The 19,073-nt window shown below is 38.4% G+C and overlaps 1 protein-coding gene across 2 annotated transcripts in view; it reads left to right on the top strand.

The window, feature by feature from the left end:
• The window catches only part of KIAA0232 (KIAA0232 ortholog), a 66,914-nt gene that overhangs the window by 41,203 nt on the left and 6,638 nt on the right, over window positions 1-19,073 (top strand). Inside the window, exons 1-4 of one of the 2 annotated variants that reach the window (XM_027686619.1) lie at window positions 1,712-1,785; window positions 3,835-3,901; window positions 5,239-5,320; window positions 6,610-9,907. In XM_027686619.1, the coding sequence (XP_027542420.1) occupies window positions 1,783-1,785; window positions 3,835-3,901; window positions 5,239-5,320; window positions 6,610-9,907 (3,450 nt within the window). In that variant the 5' untranslated portion in view covers window positions 1,712-1,782. Of the gene's footprint in view, window positions 1-1,711; window positions 1,786-3,834; window positions 3,902-5,238; window positions 5,321-6,609; window positions 9,908-19,073 lie in introns of those variants that run through there. The other variant, XM_027686618.1, reaches the window with a different exon arrangement.

Genomic DNA, 19,073 nt, shown 5'->3' with positions numbered 1-19,073 from the left:
ACACAGTATACATTTTTGTGGCGTTTTTTGGATGGAAGTATGAGACCTGTAACTAGACATCATTACTGGATGATGGGAAGAGGTGAAAGCTCAGTGCAAATGGAATATTTGCTGAGCAATGCTATCCTCAGTTCCTTAGTGTAACTATGTGAAATGATAGGGGTGCTGTTTGTGATCAAATTCAGGAAAAGCCTGTTAAATTTCCTGTCGGTGACTGGGCTCTGCTTGTTTGCAACATTCAGAACTAAGCTGCTAGCAGAGATGAATATCAACATGAATTGATGTGTCAAGAATCTGAGAGGATCTAATATTTAACAGCTTCTTACTCAAAACTCTCAGAATGCAGAAGCCAGTGCCCACTGTTAACATAGGCAACAGTTTTTAGTGGATTTGAATTTGGTGTACATAATATTGGGTTTTTCCAAGGTTCACAATTTAACTGAATGTTTTAAATTCATAAAAATATTTCAGAAGTAGCTATGCTTATAGATTCAATATCTTCTGGGAACATTTTTTGCAGCTTTACAGAGGTGTGAATGTACTTACGGAAGCAGTTGGATTGCTTTAGACTAATGAGTTACCACTTGTCATCTCTGACTGCTCTACTTCCAAACTAAAGCATATTCAAAAGGTCTTTGATTTAATATTTGACATTAAATGTGTGTGTGTGTGCACTCTTGTGTTAAAAAAAAAAATCCTAACCCAAAAAACCTCAAAACCAACAAACGTATTTACAAATATATATAAAAACTTGTATGAACTTTTCTGTTTTTTTCTTTAATTGGTTTCGTTCTTCATTATGCAGAAGTGCATTAATTTGGCTCTCAATAGAGTCGTGTTGGTCAGTGAGGAAGACACTGGCTATTGGAGTCCTGTAACTCCAGCAGTCAGATTGACTGTTCTTGTTCATGCTGGATGAGTTCAGAAGCTTAATTTATCTGTTAGCATAGTCACTCCTATGCCAGTAACATAACACCTATCCTTTATGTAATCCTCCCATTGCTTCAGCCAGCTGATGAAAAGCCAAAAAGAACAACTTTTGGTAGAACTGGATGTACATTAAATCAGGGGAAGGAAAAAGAAATATGTTGAAAACAGTAGAACAGAATCAAATGTGTTTGGTGTGCAGGAAATATTGTTATGCAAAATAAAAAACATGAATTAAAAAATTACATGCTGTTCTTTGTAGTTTGAATGAGAGAAACAGGTTAGTAGAAATCTGGGACAGACAATTGTGAGGTTTAAGCCTTTTGTGATGGAATTACAAAAGCAATCATAATTGGGCACTAAGACTTCCATGTTCAAAAATGTGCTATTTGGGGACTGTCTTTAAATTTGAACATAAGCAAAGTACTTCAAGCAGATCACCTCAGTTTGTTAACTAATTGTGTCCTATTGCACCAAGCCGGTGCCTGGAACATCTTACTTTCTGGCAATGGGGTTGTTACAGCCTACAATGCATTAACTTAAACAATAAAAAAATACAGCAAGTAAATCTCATTTTCCAAGAACACCATTGTCATATAGGAAATAATTACCATGGCATTTGTTGCATTAAGTCTGCAGCTTGTTTTTATCTACTGCAGTAAGGAGCTGAGCAAGGGGTCTCCAGACCCTTGGTGTTCTGCACAGTGGGTTCCCAGCCCCCCTCTTTCAAAGCGAGCGCTGTCTCCTTCAGCGCAGTGCAGGACAGCGAGCGGCGTCAGCTGACTCGAGTATTAGTTTCATGGTACAGGGGGAAATGAAGCATTTGTTTCCAAAAGTTTTCACTCCTTCGGTATAATGGTGAGCATATTGTTGCTGGTTTGGGGCATTTTTTTTGACTTGATGTAATAATTAAGCTAAGAAAGTAAATCTGTATTTTTTGGAGTGTTTGCTACAGGTGTCTGTTCGATTAGACAGTTCGGGGAGCTGAGGAAAACCAAGGCCAGCTCCTCCTCTGTTGACCTTTTGGGGGGAGGAGGGGGAAGTCAGGAGTGATATAGGCATAAAGTGACAAATTATTACAACTACATAGCTTCATCCATATTACTGTCCTGCTTGGTTCTTTCTAAATAATTTAATTTGTGTTGGTAAATTTCCTGATGTAGAAGATGCCTTCTAAAGTTTGATATTGCTAAGTCATCCTCAGTTAAGTATGTGGCATAAAGGTTTATATTTAGCACTTCAGTGCAGCAATGCAGTTAGGAATAGCAAATTGCTTTCTTTCTCACTTGGCTGCAAATAATTAAAGTTCAGAAGTTAGCATATAAGTCATTGCTTCAGTATATGATTTTTCGAGTGTGTGTTTCTGACAGTGAATTAAACAAGCTAGTTTCACTGTATGAATTAGCATTCTCTTTTCAGTGATATTTTCTTGTGCTTTAGCAACATATATTCATATTTCTCATCAATTTCTGGCCAGTAATTATGAGAGAGGAGAAACTCTTAGATCTTGAAAAAATTAAGTCTTTTTACCACCATGGTGACGCAGCAAATCAAACTCTTTTTTTAATGCATTTCTGTAACTCGATATTTGATCGGTGTTGCTTTTGGAGAGAATACATGTTCCATAATTATGTGCACAGAAGATCATGTTAAATTCAGAAGGTGAGATGATTTTCTAGGGAGTTTGTATAAGTTTCTCCAAGTATGATTGGAACTGGAGTTCCAGTGATGATGGAGTTGATATTGAAGAAACTGTGCATAGGATACAAGAAGCTGCGTGGTTCTCCCTCTTTACCACTCCTGACTGTTCGGTGATGTGCAGGGGATCTCTTCTATCCTTCTCACAGTTTTGGATTGTTGTGTTTAGCTGTGATTCCAGCTCTGTTTGCAGTTACAGAGAGTGGGAAGTGCAATCTCCAAGCATGATTCCCAAGCATGGAATTAATGAGAACATGAATATCTACACTGATGCCTTAGGCATCAATACAGTACCCATCTTACCTAGTTTTCCTTCCAATAGGAATGGCCATTTCAGGCTGGAGGTTGGTGTTTAGTATTTCACTAACTGGAATTCAACTTTTATTCCATTGGAATAGCATGGGGTTTTCCCAGATAGGTAATAAATATATTGGACTGTTTTGTGTGTGTGCTTGTTTTCAGTATTTCAGTATTTATGTAGAGGAACAGAGGAGGAGAATAGAGGCTTATAGGAAGATGAAGAAGGTGCTTATTTTTCCCTCTGCTCTCCTGAGCTAATAACACAATGTATAAAAAGAAAAAATATATAGGTATTGTAAACTAGCAAAACTGTGGGATGAGTTTTGCATGAAAATATTGTGAAAGCATTTCCTCTCCCTCTCTGCCACTGAGGTGTGCGTTCTTCCTACTGTTCTCCTTCCTACTGTTCTTCCTACTATTCTCCAGGCAGAAAATCATGCCTGATTTTTCTGTATCCTTTTAACAGTCCCTTTCCCACAGGTATAAACTGTGCAACCTAAAGGATCAGGCTTAGCTTTTTGAAATGCGTCTTAGTGTTTAGTGGGTGCTTGAACTTTTATCTTGAGACTCCTGGCTAAATCCTCAGTGACACAGTGCAGTAAATGTAACATCGCAAACCTTGGATATCCAATAGTGCAACAATGTGACTTGTAGTTTGAAACCTCTGTGTGAATGTATCTCCGTGTTTCCTGGAATCATTTTGACCTCTAATTCACATATTTATAGGAATGGTTTTATACATACTAATAAATTCTGTTGATTTTAATATGTAGTTACCATGCAAACAGAAAAATGCTTGTCTGCTAAGTTATGTTTACTGTGTTGATATGTTTCTACAAAATGAATATTCTTTTTAGTAAGTTGCATTTTCTTTTTTCTTTTTTCCTTCCCTGTGGTTTTGTTGTGCAGAGCTCTGGCATTGAAACATTAGTGGAGGAGCTTTGCTCCAAACTGAAAGACCTTCAGAGTAAGCAAGGTGAGGAAAAAAATATTTAACCTTCTGAGGCCGTGTGTTGTATTTATCAACTGTGCAACATTCTGAAACTTGGGAGTGGGGTACTAGGCTGTTATTTCAGTAGCTTTTAGTACAAGCCATGCAATTTTAAAATACATTTGAATAATTTCATTCAAATAGTTTAAGCAAATCTGTACTGGTATGCTTTATTTACCTCAGAAATAGCCAGTCACAAATGGAGTTTTCCTCATGAAAAGCTGTAACTGTTTGTATCCATTATGCCTGCTTTTTAGTAAATACTCCAAATTCAGCATCCCCCTCCCTACCAAAAGTAACAAAAATAAAGTGGGCACGATTCTGTTCCATTTGTGTATTGGTACTTGCAAGGAGTAGATTTGCCTCAAAGTAGTTATGTAGTAACTATTCTTGTGAAAAGCATCCAAGTAGCCCTCACAGAGAAGTGTACTTAAAATTCCCAGGCTTTAGGGGAATGCTCATGGGGACTTTATGTTGTCAAGCTTAGGGTAGAGAGCATAATGTAGAGCTGTGGTGTCTCCAGTGAAAGTTCATTGCACGTAAGTGTTCGTTCAGACACACAGCAGCAGCCTTGGACACTTAGAGTAAAATTAATGTGCTTATCATGTAGTATAAATAGCTGTAAATAAGGGATAGACATTTACCTGCTTAAAGCATGATTTTAGCTGTTTCCATTCCCTTTTTTTGTATTTGAACTCAGCTCTTAGTATTTCATAGTGCTGTGATGTGACAGTTTCTTCCTGAGCCAAGGTGGTGTTGAGCATTTACTTTGAAAAAAAAAATACTATGTCTCACAGCATTTTCTAATTATTTTAAAGGTTTTAATATAAAGAACTAGAAATTTTGAGAATCACTTCTCACACAGGAATTATGACTTTACATCCACTCAAAGTACAGCAATTACTGCAGGAATATTTCCTTTTAGTGAAATATGTGAAAAGTTAGATGTGACCAACACAAAAATATTTAGTCAGATAACTGAATTTTTAAAATATTTTTTGTGTCTTGTAGCAATGCAGGAATGAGGTAGGGATTTGGATGGGAAACAACTAAAAATTCAGTAGGAAGTCTCCTGGGGGGACATTGCATGTAGCTGCTGGTCAGTTGTGTTAGGTCAAATTTGCAGAACTTAACAAAACAACTGTGGAAAACTTGAATCTTGGATGGTAACATGTAATTTCTTTATATTATTTACAGTGATTTATGGAAATTTTACTACTATTACAGGTATACATCCTGATGCTTTTTGTTAAATGCTGTTATAAAATACACTGGCTTTTTGAATTTTTCTGTTAAGCATTTGGAATTTTCTTCCAAAACAGAGGAGAAGATTCACAAAAAGTTAGAAGGCTCTTTGACTCCTGAGACTGATTTATCTCCCACAGCAAAGGATCAAGTAGAAATGTATGCATTTTTTTCTTATTATTATCTGAGACACTTTTTTCTCCTTTTACTCCCATATTTTAACACAGTAAAATTAACTTAGTGGGGAATCTGTTTCTGTGGATATTAAGAAATACATTTTTTCCTGCCATCTTCTTTTGTTAATCATAAATATTTAAATATAAGCACTTGGTACCATGGGTTAGTTTAATTTCTGTCATAGTCCTGACTACATTCGTTTGACTATATGCAGAACTCAAACCATACTGTGTTTTAGTTTCCTTAAGACTAAGTCAATCATCCAAATTAAAAGCCTTTAAAACATCATTAATTGACATGTTGGACTTCCAGGGAGAGAAACAGTTTCCTGGATTCAGAACTTGCTGTCTTCTCTTGCAGAAATGGCAAACAAACCCTTTGACAGCCTTTAAACTCTTGATAACCGAAGTGATCTCCTGGTTACCGAGTACCCGAGTCCAGTGTTACTGAAGTACCCAGGAGTTCTATCATTGACCTCTCTTGGAGATACAATTGCTTCTGTATCTCTTAATAATAACCTTTGGTAGCAACAGTCTAGTAAAATTGTTACTAAATGGATGATACTTTTCCAGGGAACTGGTTGTGCTAATGTGCATGTAACTGACTTTAAAAGTTTTTAATAGGTTTTCATAAAATATATGTGATTCAGTTTAAATCTCTCTGCTGTCAAACACGTACTACTTTAAACATTGCAGAAAACCATATTTTAATCTTGTCCCTATTGCATAAAGCTGTTAAGCATCTTAAACTACTCAAGAACTAATCTTTTTTTTTTAATAGCTTTTTCTTAATGACTGGATGATCAAACTGTGCAGAACTTAGCAGGTAGTGACTCATTTCATAAAGGAGAGTTTTAAAAACTGGAATTCAGGACTCAAGTAACTGAAATTCAGGACTTCTTCATTTATAATCTAAATCAAACGTTTAAGAAGACTGTAGTGAATTGCTACATTATCTCATAAACCTAGAGAGAGGCCTTCACTGTTGTAAGCATCCACAATTTCTCTATACAGTGACATTTAATCTGAAAAGGGAATTGTTTTACTTGTAGACAGTATATTTCTAAGCATGTATTAATATAAGCACTTTTAAAGGTTATCTTATTTCCCCTTTGATATCATTCAGATAGTGCAATGAGTGGCTTGTGCATATGTAGAGCAAACTAGATTTTTTAGGTTGTTGGGGTTTTGGTGTGTTTTTAGTAATACTTTCTAATCTTAATGCCCATCTGAAGCTCTATGATCCAAATGTCCCTTTTGTTTTACTTTTAGGTACTATGAAGCATTTCCTCCTCTTTCTGAAAAGCCAGTTTGCCTGCAGGAAATTATGACTGTATGGAATAAATCCAAAGTATGCTCTTACTCTAGCTCCTCATCTTCATCCACTGTTCCACCAACTAGCACGGATACATCTTCTCCAAAGGACTGCCACAGTGAAAGTGAAGTAACTAAAGACAGAAGTAATAAAGTATCTGCCACTGTACAGGAAAGAACCCAGCAGAAGAAAAGTAAAAACGAGAAAGAAAACAAATTTAGTAGCAACACTGTTGAAGAGAAGCCTGGTCTGTACAAAAAGCAAGTCCGACATAAGTCTGAGGGAAAGATGCGTCCCCGCTCCTGGTCGTCTGGATCCAGTGAGGCTGGCTCAAGTTCTAGTGGTAATCAAGGTGAATACAAGGCATCAATGAAATGTATTAAAGTAAGACACAAAACAAGAGAGGTTCGGAACAAAAAGGGGCGTAATGGGCAGAGCAGGCTGTCAGTGAAAGCTGGTGAAAAGGCTGACAGAAAAGTCCACAGCGGAAGCAGCAGCAGCAGCAGCAGTGGGTCCATCAAACAACTGTGCAAAAGAGGTAAAAGGCCATTAAAAGAAATAGGAAGAAAAGAAGCTGGCGGTAGCGATGGAAAAGATTTGTATTTAGACAGCAGAAATGAGAAGGAATATAAAGAAGAGCCCTTGTGGTATACTGAGCCGATCACAGAGTACTTCGTTCCTCTCAGCAGAAAAAGCAAGCTGGAGACTACGTACCGCAACAGAGAAGATATATGTGGTGTAACATCAGAGGCTGTGGAAGAGTTGTCTGAATCAGTGCATGGTCTTTGTATTAGCAACAATAATATTCATAAAACATACCTCGCAGCAGGTACTTTCATCGATGGTCACTTTGTAGAAATGCCTGCAGTTCTAAATGAGGATATTGACCTCGCTGGGACCTCAATATGTTCTCAACCAGAGGACGACAAATATTTAGATGATGTTCATCTGTCAGAACTAACGCACTTCTATGAAGTGGATATTGATCAATCCATGTTGGATCCTGGTGCCTCAGATACGATGCAAGGGGAGAGTCGGATTTTAAATATGATTCGACAGAAGAGTAAAGAAAAAACTGATTTTGAGGCAGAATGTTGCATAGTGTTAGATGGAATGGAGTTGCAAGGGGAAAGTGCAATATGGACTGATTCGACCAGCTCTGTTGGTGCTGAAGGGTGGTTCTTGCAAGACCTTAGTAATTTAGCTCAATTTTGGGAGTGCTGTTCATCTTCTAGTTCTGGTGATGCAGACGGGGAAAGTTTTGGAGGAGATTCTCCGATCAGATTCTCCCCCATCCTAGACAGCACAATGCTTAATTCACACATGCTTGCTGGCAATCAAGAGCTCTTTTCAGATATTAATGAAGGGTCTGGTATAAACTCTTGTTTTTCAGTGTTTGAAGTGCAATGCAGTAACTCTGTTTTACCATTTTCTTTTGAAACACTCAACTTGGGAAATGAAAATGCAGATTCTAGTAGCACTGCTAATATTCTTGGGAAAACACAGTCTAGATTGCTAATATGGACCAAAAATAGTGCCTTTGATGAAAATGAACACTGTTCCAATCTTTCAACAAGAACCTGTAGTCCATGGTCACACTCGGAAGAAACACGTTCAGACAATGAGACTTTAAATATTCCATATGAAGAATCCACGCAATTTAATGCTGAAGATATGAATTATGTAGTTCCTAGAGTATCTTCGAATTATGTAGATGAAGAAATTCTAGATTTTTTGCCAGAAGAAACCTGCCAGCAACAAGCTAGAACTTTAGGAGAAATGCCCACTTTGATTTTCAAAAAGAAATCTAAGCTAGAATCTGTCTGTGGTATTCAGCTAGAACAAAAAGCAGAAAGTAAAGACTATGAAACTACACAAGGGTGTAGTGAAGGCAGTCCACATGGAGATGGCTACAGCTCAGGGGTTATTAAAGATATTTGGACAAATATGACAGACAGAAATTCTGCAGCAATGGTAGAAATAGAAGGAATAGAAGATGAATTGTTTTCAACTGATGTAAATAACTATTGCTGCTGTTTGGATACAGAAGCAAAAGTTGAAACCCTCCAGGAACCCAATAAAGCAGTGCAGAGATCAGAGTATCACCTTTGGGAAGGTCAAAAAGAGAATGTAGAGAAGAGAGCCTTTGTCTCAAATGATTTATCAAAAGTAGATGGTGGTGACTATACCACACCATCAAAACCTTGGGATGTTAACCAGGATAAAGAAAACTCATTTATACTTGGTGGCGTGTATGGGGAGCTCAAAACTTTTAACAGTGATGGAGAATGGGCAGTGGTGCCACCTAGTCACTCAAAGGGGAGCTTATTGCAATGTGCAGCCTCCGATGTGGTGACAATTGCTGGTACAGATGTTTTCATGACTCCAGGTAATAGCTTTGCCCCTGGCCATAGGCAGTTGTGGAGGCCTTTTGTATCCTTTGAACAGAACGAGCAATCAAAGAGTGGAGATAACGGATTAAATAAGGGTTTTTCTTTTATCTTCCATGAAGACTTACTGGGAACTTGTGGTAACTTTCAAGTGGAAGAACCAGGGCTTGAATACTCATTCTCTTCCTTTGACCTGAACAATCCATTTTCACAAGTTCTTCATGTAGAGTGTTCGTTTGAGCCAGAAGGAATTGCATCTTTCAGCCCTAGTTTTAAACCGAAGTCAATTCTGTGCTCTGATTCAGACAGTGAGGTTTTACACCCCAGGATATGTGGTGTTGATCGAACTCAGTACAGGGCTATACGGATTTCTCCGAGGACTCACTTTCGCCCAATTTCTGCATCTGAACTTTCTCCAGGGGGTGGAAGCGAGTCAGAATTTGAGTCAGAAAAAGATGAGGGAGTTATTGCTGTCCCTCCTCAAGTAGATGTATTTGAGGATCCGCAAGCAGATCTCAAACCTCTGGAAGAAGATGCAGAAAAAGAAGGGCATTATTATGGAAAATCAGAGCTTGAATCTGGAAAATTCCTTCCCAGATTAAAAAAGTCTGGAATGGAGAAGAGTGCACAAACATCATTGGATTCCCAAGAAGAGTCGGCCGGGATGTTGCCAGTAGGAAACCAAGATCCCTGTTTAGAATGCAGTATGAAAGAATCTCTAGAAGGGAGAGCGGTGGAGAGCTCTAAAGTAAACTGCAGAATAGTGGAGCCACGTGAGGAGACTGGCAGGTTTTGCAGTTGTAAAGCAGGGTGTCATTTCCCCACGTACGAGGATAATCCTGTTTCTTCAGGAGAGCATGAAGAGGTATGTGGATATATAAAATTACAGAATTTGCAGCTGGCAGCTGGTAACCAGCAGTTTCTCATGTGACAGTTCAATTTAAATGTTTGTGATTGTATAGATCTCTAGAAAATACAGTATTGTAGAAGCACTGGAGGTTCCATCTGAACATAAGAATAAACTTTCTTATTGTAAGGGTGACCGAGTGCTGGCACAGGTTGCCCAGGAAGGTTGTAGAGTCTCCATCCATGGGAGATCTCAAATGATGTCTGGACAAGGTCCTGGGCAGCCTGCTCTACATGGCCCAGCCTGAGCACGAGGAGTTGGACATGATGACCTCCAGAGTGCCCTTTAAACCTCAGTCATTCAGTGATTCTGTGAAAAGTTAGCCATCTTCAGGCATTTTGGTGTCATCTTGCATACCTTTAGAAATATATGCATGTGTACACTCATGTGACTTTTAAATCTGTTTACCTTAGGTCTTTAGGTTATCTGATTTACATATAAAATGTTAAAATGTGCATAAAGTTTGAGTCATGAAATATTACTGCTTTTGATTCAAACATATTTTAAAATTCTGCAGGGAAAGATCTGAAGCCAGTCTTTTCAATATAGTTACTTCCAAATGGAAGAATTTGGAGTTGAGTTGCTGGTTGTAAACTTGAGCAAAGAAAGACTTGTAGAAAGGATATATTCTCTGGAAATTACAACATCCTCTTGTCAGCATAGACACAAAAAGAAATAAAACATGAATTCAAAATATCCATCACTACTACAGTACTGTAAGAAAGCCTCAGTATAACTATGGGTTAAGCTCAGAATTTTCTTTCAGGTAATCATAGCCATAAGTTAAGTTATAATCAAGAGCAAAAATTCTTTCCAGCCAAAAATATCCCAAGTTTTTCTTTCTGTGAGCTCCCTCTGCTCTTGAGAAGAAATATTTAACTATCAAAATAATTAGTTGTGTGGCCAGCCCAGAGATACTGTCTGGACAAGTGTAAGTTGCATCTTACATTTTCTTTTCCTTACATCTTACATTTTCTTTTCCCCTTCAGCCTCCTCTTCACACATTCAGCAGTTATCTTATTTACATTCGGAGGGAATTTTTTTTCATTTTCAACTGAAGAATTGCACCCAGCTTATGTTGTGCAATGGTACACTCCTCAGTTATAAGTTTGAAACACTAACTCATATATGGAAAGCTAACCTTCCTCTTGCTAAAACTAAAGTTCACCTTTTTGTTGAACAAAATCAGACTTCCTTATTTTCCTTCTTTCCTGTTTGTTTCTGCTCTCATCCTCCTTTAAGTTAATTGCTTCTCTTCCCTGTGTCAATAAGTTGATGTCAGCTGCTTGCACAAGGGAATCAAATCTGTAACTTTCCAGACCTTTTCTAGACATCTTGGTTCCTGCTGCTCTGTTAAGTTGACAGAGATGAAGTGTCTTCAGAAATCTCTACTGAGTCCGGGAAGTTTCTTTGTTTGTGCCAGGCCTTGCAGAAAGAGTCACAGAAAAAATTAATAGACTTAGACTGTAAGTCGGAACAGATTCTGGAATTGCCTTCTACCAGGAGTAAGTGCAATCTGACTTCATCATGCATTAGGGCCTAATGAGTGAACAAATGGTGTAATACAGTTACTTGTGACAGCAGGAGCCTACACTTCCTTTCAGCCCTTTCCAGATCTCCTTTCTGGATGTGCAGTGCTCCATGAGAATGTTTATTCTCATCTTCCTTTCTCTAGAAAGTAGTAAGTGGCTGGTATAAGTTAACAGTGGTTTGATAGTTTATGGTAACTCTGAGTCTTTGGTAGTGAACAGTGCTCAAAAAGCTCTGGTATTTTATTTTCTTTAAGTTCCTTAGTGCAAGAGGAAAACTGCTTCCCTTGCTCAGGTCTCATGATTTTGTAGGCGTTTTCATAGCTACAAATTGATAAACGCCTGAGAAGTACAAAGAGCCAACAACCCTCTCAGCAGTCTAGACTCCAGTTTGGTTTGTAATTAAGCTCTTCCTGGGGGCCTTGAGGAGTCTGATTGCACCCTAAAATGAGACAGCCTGGCTTAACTTACCTGGCTGTATCTACCATGTCTCGAGAGGTGTGTGCACATTCTGGACTTTCCTATGCACCAGTAGTTTGAGTCTGAAAATAATTGACTTCTTGGCTCAAGAACATTTATCTAAATTTCTTGTTTTACTTAAGTGTCTATAAAAGATGTGTGTGAACTTTTTTCTTTTTGAGTGGTATTATTTATTTTCATGAGCATTAAACAAAATCAATAGGAAATGCCTAGAATTAGGACAGTCTAGGAGAAACATTTTTTGTGGACACCCCACACATACATGCTGGGAAAGAAAACTTGAGCAGAAGCTGTGGTATTGACCGATTAGTATCGATCAGTATTTGTAAAGATTTTTTTAAAATGAAATTTCTGTGTTTCTCTGCTTGACTTATGACAGAAATTAAAGTTATTGTTTAACTCACTGTCATTTAACATGAAGTTTGAGTTATGTTCTAAGGTACGTGCAATATTTTTGCATAAATAATGGTTGTGAGGATACTAATATAGACCGCAGTGTAATAGTAACACATTCTGCTTTGCATCAGTTAAACTTGAGTTATATATGTGCTGTGCAAACACACGTCTCTGAATACCTCTTATTTATAAGACTGTAGGGAAATCTGGTTCAGTTTCCTCCCTCTTACCTTCTATATTAGAACACTTCTTTTAGAATCACAGTGTATTTTGCAGCAGGAATTTGCTAATAGCTCCTGGAGAAGTTCTTCAAACATGAATGATAATTATATACCTAGCCTCAAGATTAAAAAAAAATCAAATCCAACCAAACAACAAAACCAAACCAACAAAACACACAAAAAAATCCAAACCAAGCTACCCCTGCAAAAAACCACCAGCTCATGCCACCCAAAGAACTACATAAAACCTCACAAACACGCCCCCTTGACCCCCCAAAAGTACAGTCCTTTTCTTCCCAGTAAATGCTCTGACCATTTAGCCGTGGAATCATGGGTAAGTACCCAGTCTGGACCAGTTAATGGTCTCTGAATATATACCATGAATATACCAACACTGTATCTCTTGTCAACAGATGTTATATGGGCCCCAGTCTAGTAGGTGTGCTTTAAGAATGCCCATGCTGATGAGTCCTTGAGTTAAATAAAAGGACCTGTGGGTTTGGTTGGGATCGGTACCACACTTTTCAGGTCTGAACATGCCTAAGACGATGGTTTTGGGAATGAGGGAATTCTACTTGCAAAAACAGTTTAAGTGTTTGTGGATCTCATGACTGAATTGGCCATGAGATGTGGTGAGGGACTGTGTTCACTGGAGTAATGTAAGTGTGCAACCCCCTCTAGGAAGGGCTGTGAAGAGAGGAAGGGAAGGAGGGGTGTCTTACATTGGTTCTGAGGTCAGCAGTGCAGCAGGTAAGCTGCCATAAATCCAGGTAGCGGTAAGAGGGACACAAAATTCAGAGGAGTCTGCTGTGTGCCTTAAAATCAGGGGAATCAAGTGGAAAAAGAGCATGTAGAGTCATCTACTTACAAAGCAAAGGACTTCATTGTAAGAGAGAGTAATTTGGGGCTATCTAAGAAAGGACTGGTCCAGATAGTTCTTGCTTGGTAAGTGCTGATCATGGCAGATGATGAAAACACCTACAAATACTCTAAGCTCTAACATTCTAATTAAGAAAACATTAATTTGCTGAAGTATTGAAGGGTGGTACTAGTCTGTATGAGAGGACCTAAAAAAGATAGAGTTCACAACAACAGTATCAAAATCACAAGGGAAAACCCCAAGGTTTAAAGTAAGCCAATAAAATAAAGATATGGTACACTTTAAAGTCCCAGAAGTGAATCAGAAACAGAAAAATGACTGAAAGATATTTGAGAGACAGAACTAACAGGCTTGGAAAGCTGTGAAGAGGTAATGTCCAAGGTATTGATTAGTGCATTTATTGTCATTGTTACTGAAAAGAAATTAAGTTAAGGAGTAGTACAGATAAACTACACCTGTTTCAGCTAGTCATAGCAATATTCAGCTGAATATCACGAGGAGCAGCAAGTAATTTGAGAAAAGTCTAGTAGAATACTTGTTTGAGAACACATGGATGATAGAAAATATATAAAAAGCAAATATATTTTTTAAAGGAGGAAAATGGAACTTGGGGTGTTACCAAGGACTCTTTTAAATTCCCTAAAGAAATATTTTAAGCTGTAAATGGCCCAAATGCATGAGAAACTGAAAAAGTTTTCAAGTATTGGTTTAGCAAAAAGATTGCGCTCTCAAAATAATAGTCAGTGGTTTACTGGAGGACAAGAAAGTTGATAATTTTTTCTGGTGTGGGGCATGTTTATGAAAATCCCTGGTGATAACAAAGTGGGAAAGTCTGCAGTTACACTGGGAGACAGGATTAGAATCCAAAGGTTGCTAAATAGGAGCAGTGGCCTAAAACATAAAATGGCAATCCTGCAGGGACAACTAAGATTTTTAAAGAAAATAATAATCCTCTTTACAAACACAGTGTGAGGAGTGACAAGGAAGGAAATGATATGAGACAGAAAAGCATCTCCAAGTAGATCATAACCGAGTGTAAATCAGGAATGACACACTGCAAAAGCAACACTGAGATACAGAAACAGGAATGCCCTTCTGTAAGAGGGGAAGGAATTGCTCTGCTGGAGTACTGGGCTGAGCTCTGGTTCTGTCTGTCAAGAAAGATATCTTGAGGAGAGCAACACAAAGATCACCACTTACGCAAACAGAGTGAAGGAACTGGGGGTGTTTTATCTCAAGTAAGAGACTTGAAGCAGAGGCAGCAGTTTTGCAGAAGCCATGTTGATAGTTAGAGGAGATAAGGGAAAAGCTGTGTTGTTCTGTAGGCTCTGGTAAACACAGAGGAAGTGGATGTCATGACCTTAAGTCACAGTAAGGGAAATTGAAGAATAAGAATTCTAACCAGACAATGAGCATTACTGTAAGGAATTTTTAGGGAAGAGTGGAAATTCTGCATTGAAGAGATTGAGTAGAGAAATAGTGCATTGTAGTTGACTCCAGCTTTCTGCAGGAACAGAGACTAGATTATCTCATAGGGTCCCTTGCTCATGTATTTTCAGTGAAATTCAGCAATTAGGTTACTGCCAAATGGGTTTTAAGAACATAAAATCCAGACTCAGGTCCCCTTCTTTATTTGTGACCAGCTACTTGAGCCAAGTGTATCTTCACTGGGTGGCTGAACTAAAATTAGCATCTGATCTTTTGGAATGGGTCTCAATGGGTTCATTGCTGCTTTGACTTTTAAATTACTCATGTGTTTCTTGTATTCTTCCTAATAGTAAGGAGTTGCAGAGCAACAAGAAATCTGTACTTCCAGATTAATATGACTTTCTCTGTGCTTGGTTATGAAACTGTCAGTTGTAACACTTCTGATAATATTCATTCAGATCATACTGAGGCTTTAGTGCTTATTGTGTTCACATTCTGCAAACCTCTTGTCACGGCCATGATCCTTGTCAGCATGCATCCTGAGGGAGTACAAATACTCTGTGATGGTGTTTCCAGATTATTATCTAAAGCACAAATAGCCTATCCTGAAAGGCATACCAATTTAGATCAAAAATAACAGCTATTTACATGCGTAGATGTAAAATTATTTAAACTTTTCTGTAAAATAATGAAGTGCCCTTTTTTCAAGACCTTCAGCAGATGGTCTTTACAGCTCTAGATCCCAGCTCTGAGAAGATGCTTTGCATAAATTTTGCTTGAAGAACAAAGTTCTGACCAGTGTAACTTTTCTGACTGGCAAATGACTAAGCTGCTGAATGAACTTGCTCTGGACATTTGCCTGTAACTGTAGGGGAAAACTTCTGATGGAATCAAGGAAATAAAAAAAAATTATTCGAGCCTCATACAAAATTGTTAGTTAAGGAATAGTTAAAAAAATACTAATATTTCTCCCTGTGCAAATTGTTGATGAAATAAGATTTAAATTGTTAAGCACAAGCTGTACCAGTTCTTGGTGGAGAAAAAAACATGTTGCATATTCATAAATGCTCTCTTAGAAATTTGTGATGTTGCAAAATAAAACTACTATTTTCTGCCAAGAAAAAATAATAAAGTAAATTCCTAATAAAGTATGAGCAATCAAGCTTTTATCTGAGGAAAAATATTTTAAAATATATATATATGACAAAATATAAATAAAATAAGGGGTTTTTTTCTTTTTTTATCAAATACATCTGTAATCATAAGGAGAGAGGGGAAAATCCTCAACCTCCTGCCCCCCTCCAAATTTCTCCTACCTTTTTTCTGTAGCTTTTCCATCTGTACATTTAGCATTCAGGTAACCAAACCTCATACAGGGCCGTACCAGCTTTATTATTTTACCTTATGGCTGGGACTTTTCCTGTGAGTAACTGCTTTCGTACTATTAGATCTGATCTTTCCCAACTTTAGTCGTCACAGTTTCCTCACCTGCCCAAATGCCTCTGTCAAAGGTATTCCTAAGAGTTGTCTTAGTGTCCTGTCATACAGAAACTTCAGTTGCATTTCAGCTCTGCCAGCAAACACACAGTGCCACTGAAATGTGCTGTTTATCAGGCTGCCTGCTGTTCCCAGTTAAACACAGTGGTGTTGGATACATCCCTGGCTGTAGTGAGCATGGAACATTTTACACAAACAAAATGAGCAAAAGAGTAAAATGCACCTACTGGGTGTTTGTTCCAGCGAGCCCAGCTCCCAGGCTGAGGTGTGTTCACCAAAGTGCTTGTCCTTGTGCCCAGATCAATATGCTATGATATCCTGCTGCATTCTTGCAATGCTGCTTCATCAGTTAATCAGTCTCATGTTGCTGTCCATAGCAGTCCAGCCAAGAAAGCAGCAATACAATAAGAGTGTGTAGAACGGGAATTTTCCTGGGCTCCTTTATTTCAACTATGTGTGCGAATGGAGGAAGTGAGGAAAAATGTCGTCAGCTCTAGGAAGTGGCATTCATGGTGCAGGAAACATCTTTCACTTCTCTGTTGGTTTTCTATTTTATTCAGATGTATCCTTAAGATAGTGAATTGCTTTTCCATAGTTATGCTGGAGATCCAATACAGTGTTTAAAATGGTCATTACCCACTTGAGCTCACAAACTCCCTCCTTCGCATTAGCTGCACTAAAATTTCCTTTTTTAGTTGAAAAAAACATAATATTTGCTTTTGTTCCTTTAGAAAATATTTGTACTGATGTTTGCAAAGAATAATTGTTCTTTTGTATACCAGAGGTTTCATGTGAAGTTTTGGATGAAAGACCTAAGTGAACAGCCCTGCTGTTGTATGAAGTTCTTGGGAAGGCTCATTTGAGAAAGCAGACAAAGTGATGTTGCAAGGAACAAATGTGCAGTAGAGGCCAATGAAAGACATACTATTTAGTATTTACTATTTAAAGTTTTGAAACTATTTTACTCTTTCAAACTCTTAGACAATAGCAAACATTAAATTTGTTTTTTCTGCTGTTAGGTTAGCTTAGCTTTTGGGGTGGGAAAGGTGATAGGACCAGAAGCAGAATTGGAGTTTTAGTTTCTGCATGTAACTGTGCAGTTCGGACTCAAATCTACAGAAAGCTCACAGATCGTGGTTTAAATCAGCCAAGACTTGGGGCAGGAGAATCTTGCATTGCTGTAACATTACAGTAGTGTTTGTGCTTTTGAATGCTGAGGTCCTGAAGTGATTTTACCTTGCCTCAACCAGAGTCTCTAGAAGAAGCCTCAGTTACCCTATGCCTACCTGTAAAACAAGAAGGGAAACCTATCAGTGTTCTCTCTGACCTGCAGCAAGACTGGAGTGCAACAGCGTTGCAGTTGGGTTTGCCTTGCTGTCTTTGAGTTCTGCTTAAGAATAAAGTAAAATAAATACGAATAGTTTCAGAGAGGAGAGACTTCTAGTTGCAATTTCTAATACCAGAACCATTGTGAATAATAGCTATTTAGATGGGTATCTGGCCAATTCAATTAAACTTTTCATAAAACATTGGAAGTGTATGTGAGTATGTGTGTGAGAGAGGAGGAGGAGACATAAATTGAAAATGCTTTTTCAAAAGGGAAAGATTGCCAACAAAGGAAGGTAGACTCAAGGTGCTATTCTGGAGTTGGTATTTTGTATTCACTGATTGGGAGTATTTCTTCAATTCACAAAAATTGTTATGATGACAGACTGGGCAGTTATAGTAAACATTTAAACATCCATAGGAAAAAAATTGTTTTCTTCAGTAAACGTATAAAATGGACATCAGCTCCTGTCCTTCATCCCCTCCCAAACTAAACCCCCAAATGGCTTTAGTATGGATAGCAGGTCTTTACACATCCGTCCTTTTGCTTCACACACCTGACCTTAATGCTGGTTTAGAAATAAAACCCAGCATGAGGGCCGATGTGAGGGCAGGAGGGCTGGGTCTGAGCTCAGAGTGAAGTCCTGCCAGGCTGCCTCTGCTCCAAGCTGGGACCTGTCTGACCTCCTCCTACTCTCCAGGCACTGAGACTGTGAGGGAAGCACAGAGGTGTCGGCTCACTCCCCGAGCCATCCTGCAGCACATGCATGGGCTCCAAAGGTGCCTTAGCCCAGGAAGGGAGTCCGCTGCAGCTTGTTGTACCCTGCCAGACTCCAGCTGGCTTTGCTTGTAACCTGCTGTGGTTCATCCAGCTTATCCCCTGTGCAGGTGTGACAGCAGCGATGGAAGAGGCTTTGAAGTTAATAAAGCATTGTGCCCATGGAGTTTAGACACCTCTGTCTATAGTCAGCACAGAGTGAGGCTTCTATGATTGAATTTATTTGTAAATGCACATATTTCTTATTAAGCCCTGCTTCAAATACCCTTGAGCTTTCTTTTTTTTTCTCTCCTCTTTTTTTTTTTGGTAATGTTGAAAAAGACACCAACCTGTGATTTAACTTTCTAAGAACTCCCTTTTCTAGAATTGGAGTTTGAATTTTTGGAGAGTGGTTCCAAAAGGACTGTTTCTCAGTCTTATGAGAGGAAACCAGCATGAATAAGTTCAGTATTCACTATAGCACAATTTCATGAGAAAAAATAAGTTGAAACTGCACTGACAGCACTCTTGAGTCACTCCTTTGGTGTGAGAGGAACTTCTCTTTATTAAGGAATAAGTGTTTGTAAGTGTAAGTTCTATAGGTGTTTAG

Source organism: Neopelma chrysocephalum, unplaced genomic scaffold (genome assembly GCF_003984885.1).
Source record: "Neopelma chrysocephalum unplaced genomic scaffold, ASM398488v2 Primary Assembly neopelma1_71, whole genome shotgun sequence".
Classification (NCBI taxonomy): Eukaryota; Metazoa; Chordata; class Aves; order Passeriformes; family Pipridae; genus Neopelma; species Neopelma chrysocephalum.
Note: the sequence above shows the minus strand (reverse complement) of the source record. Positions and strands in the feature narration are given on the sequence as shown.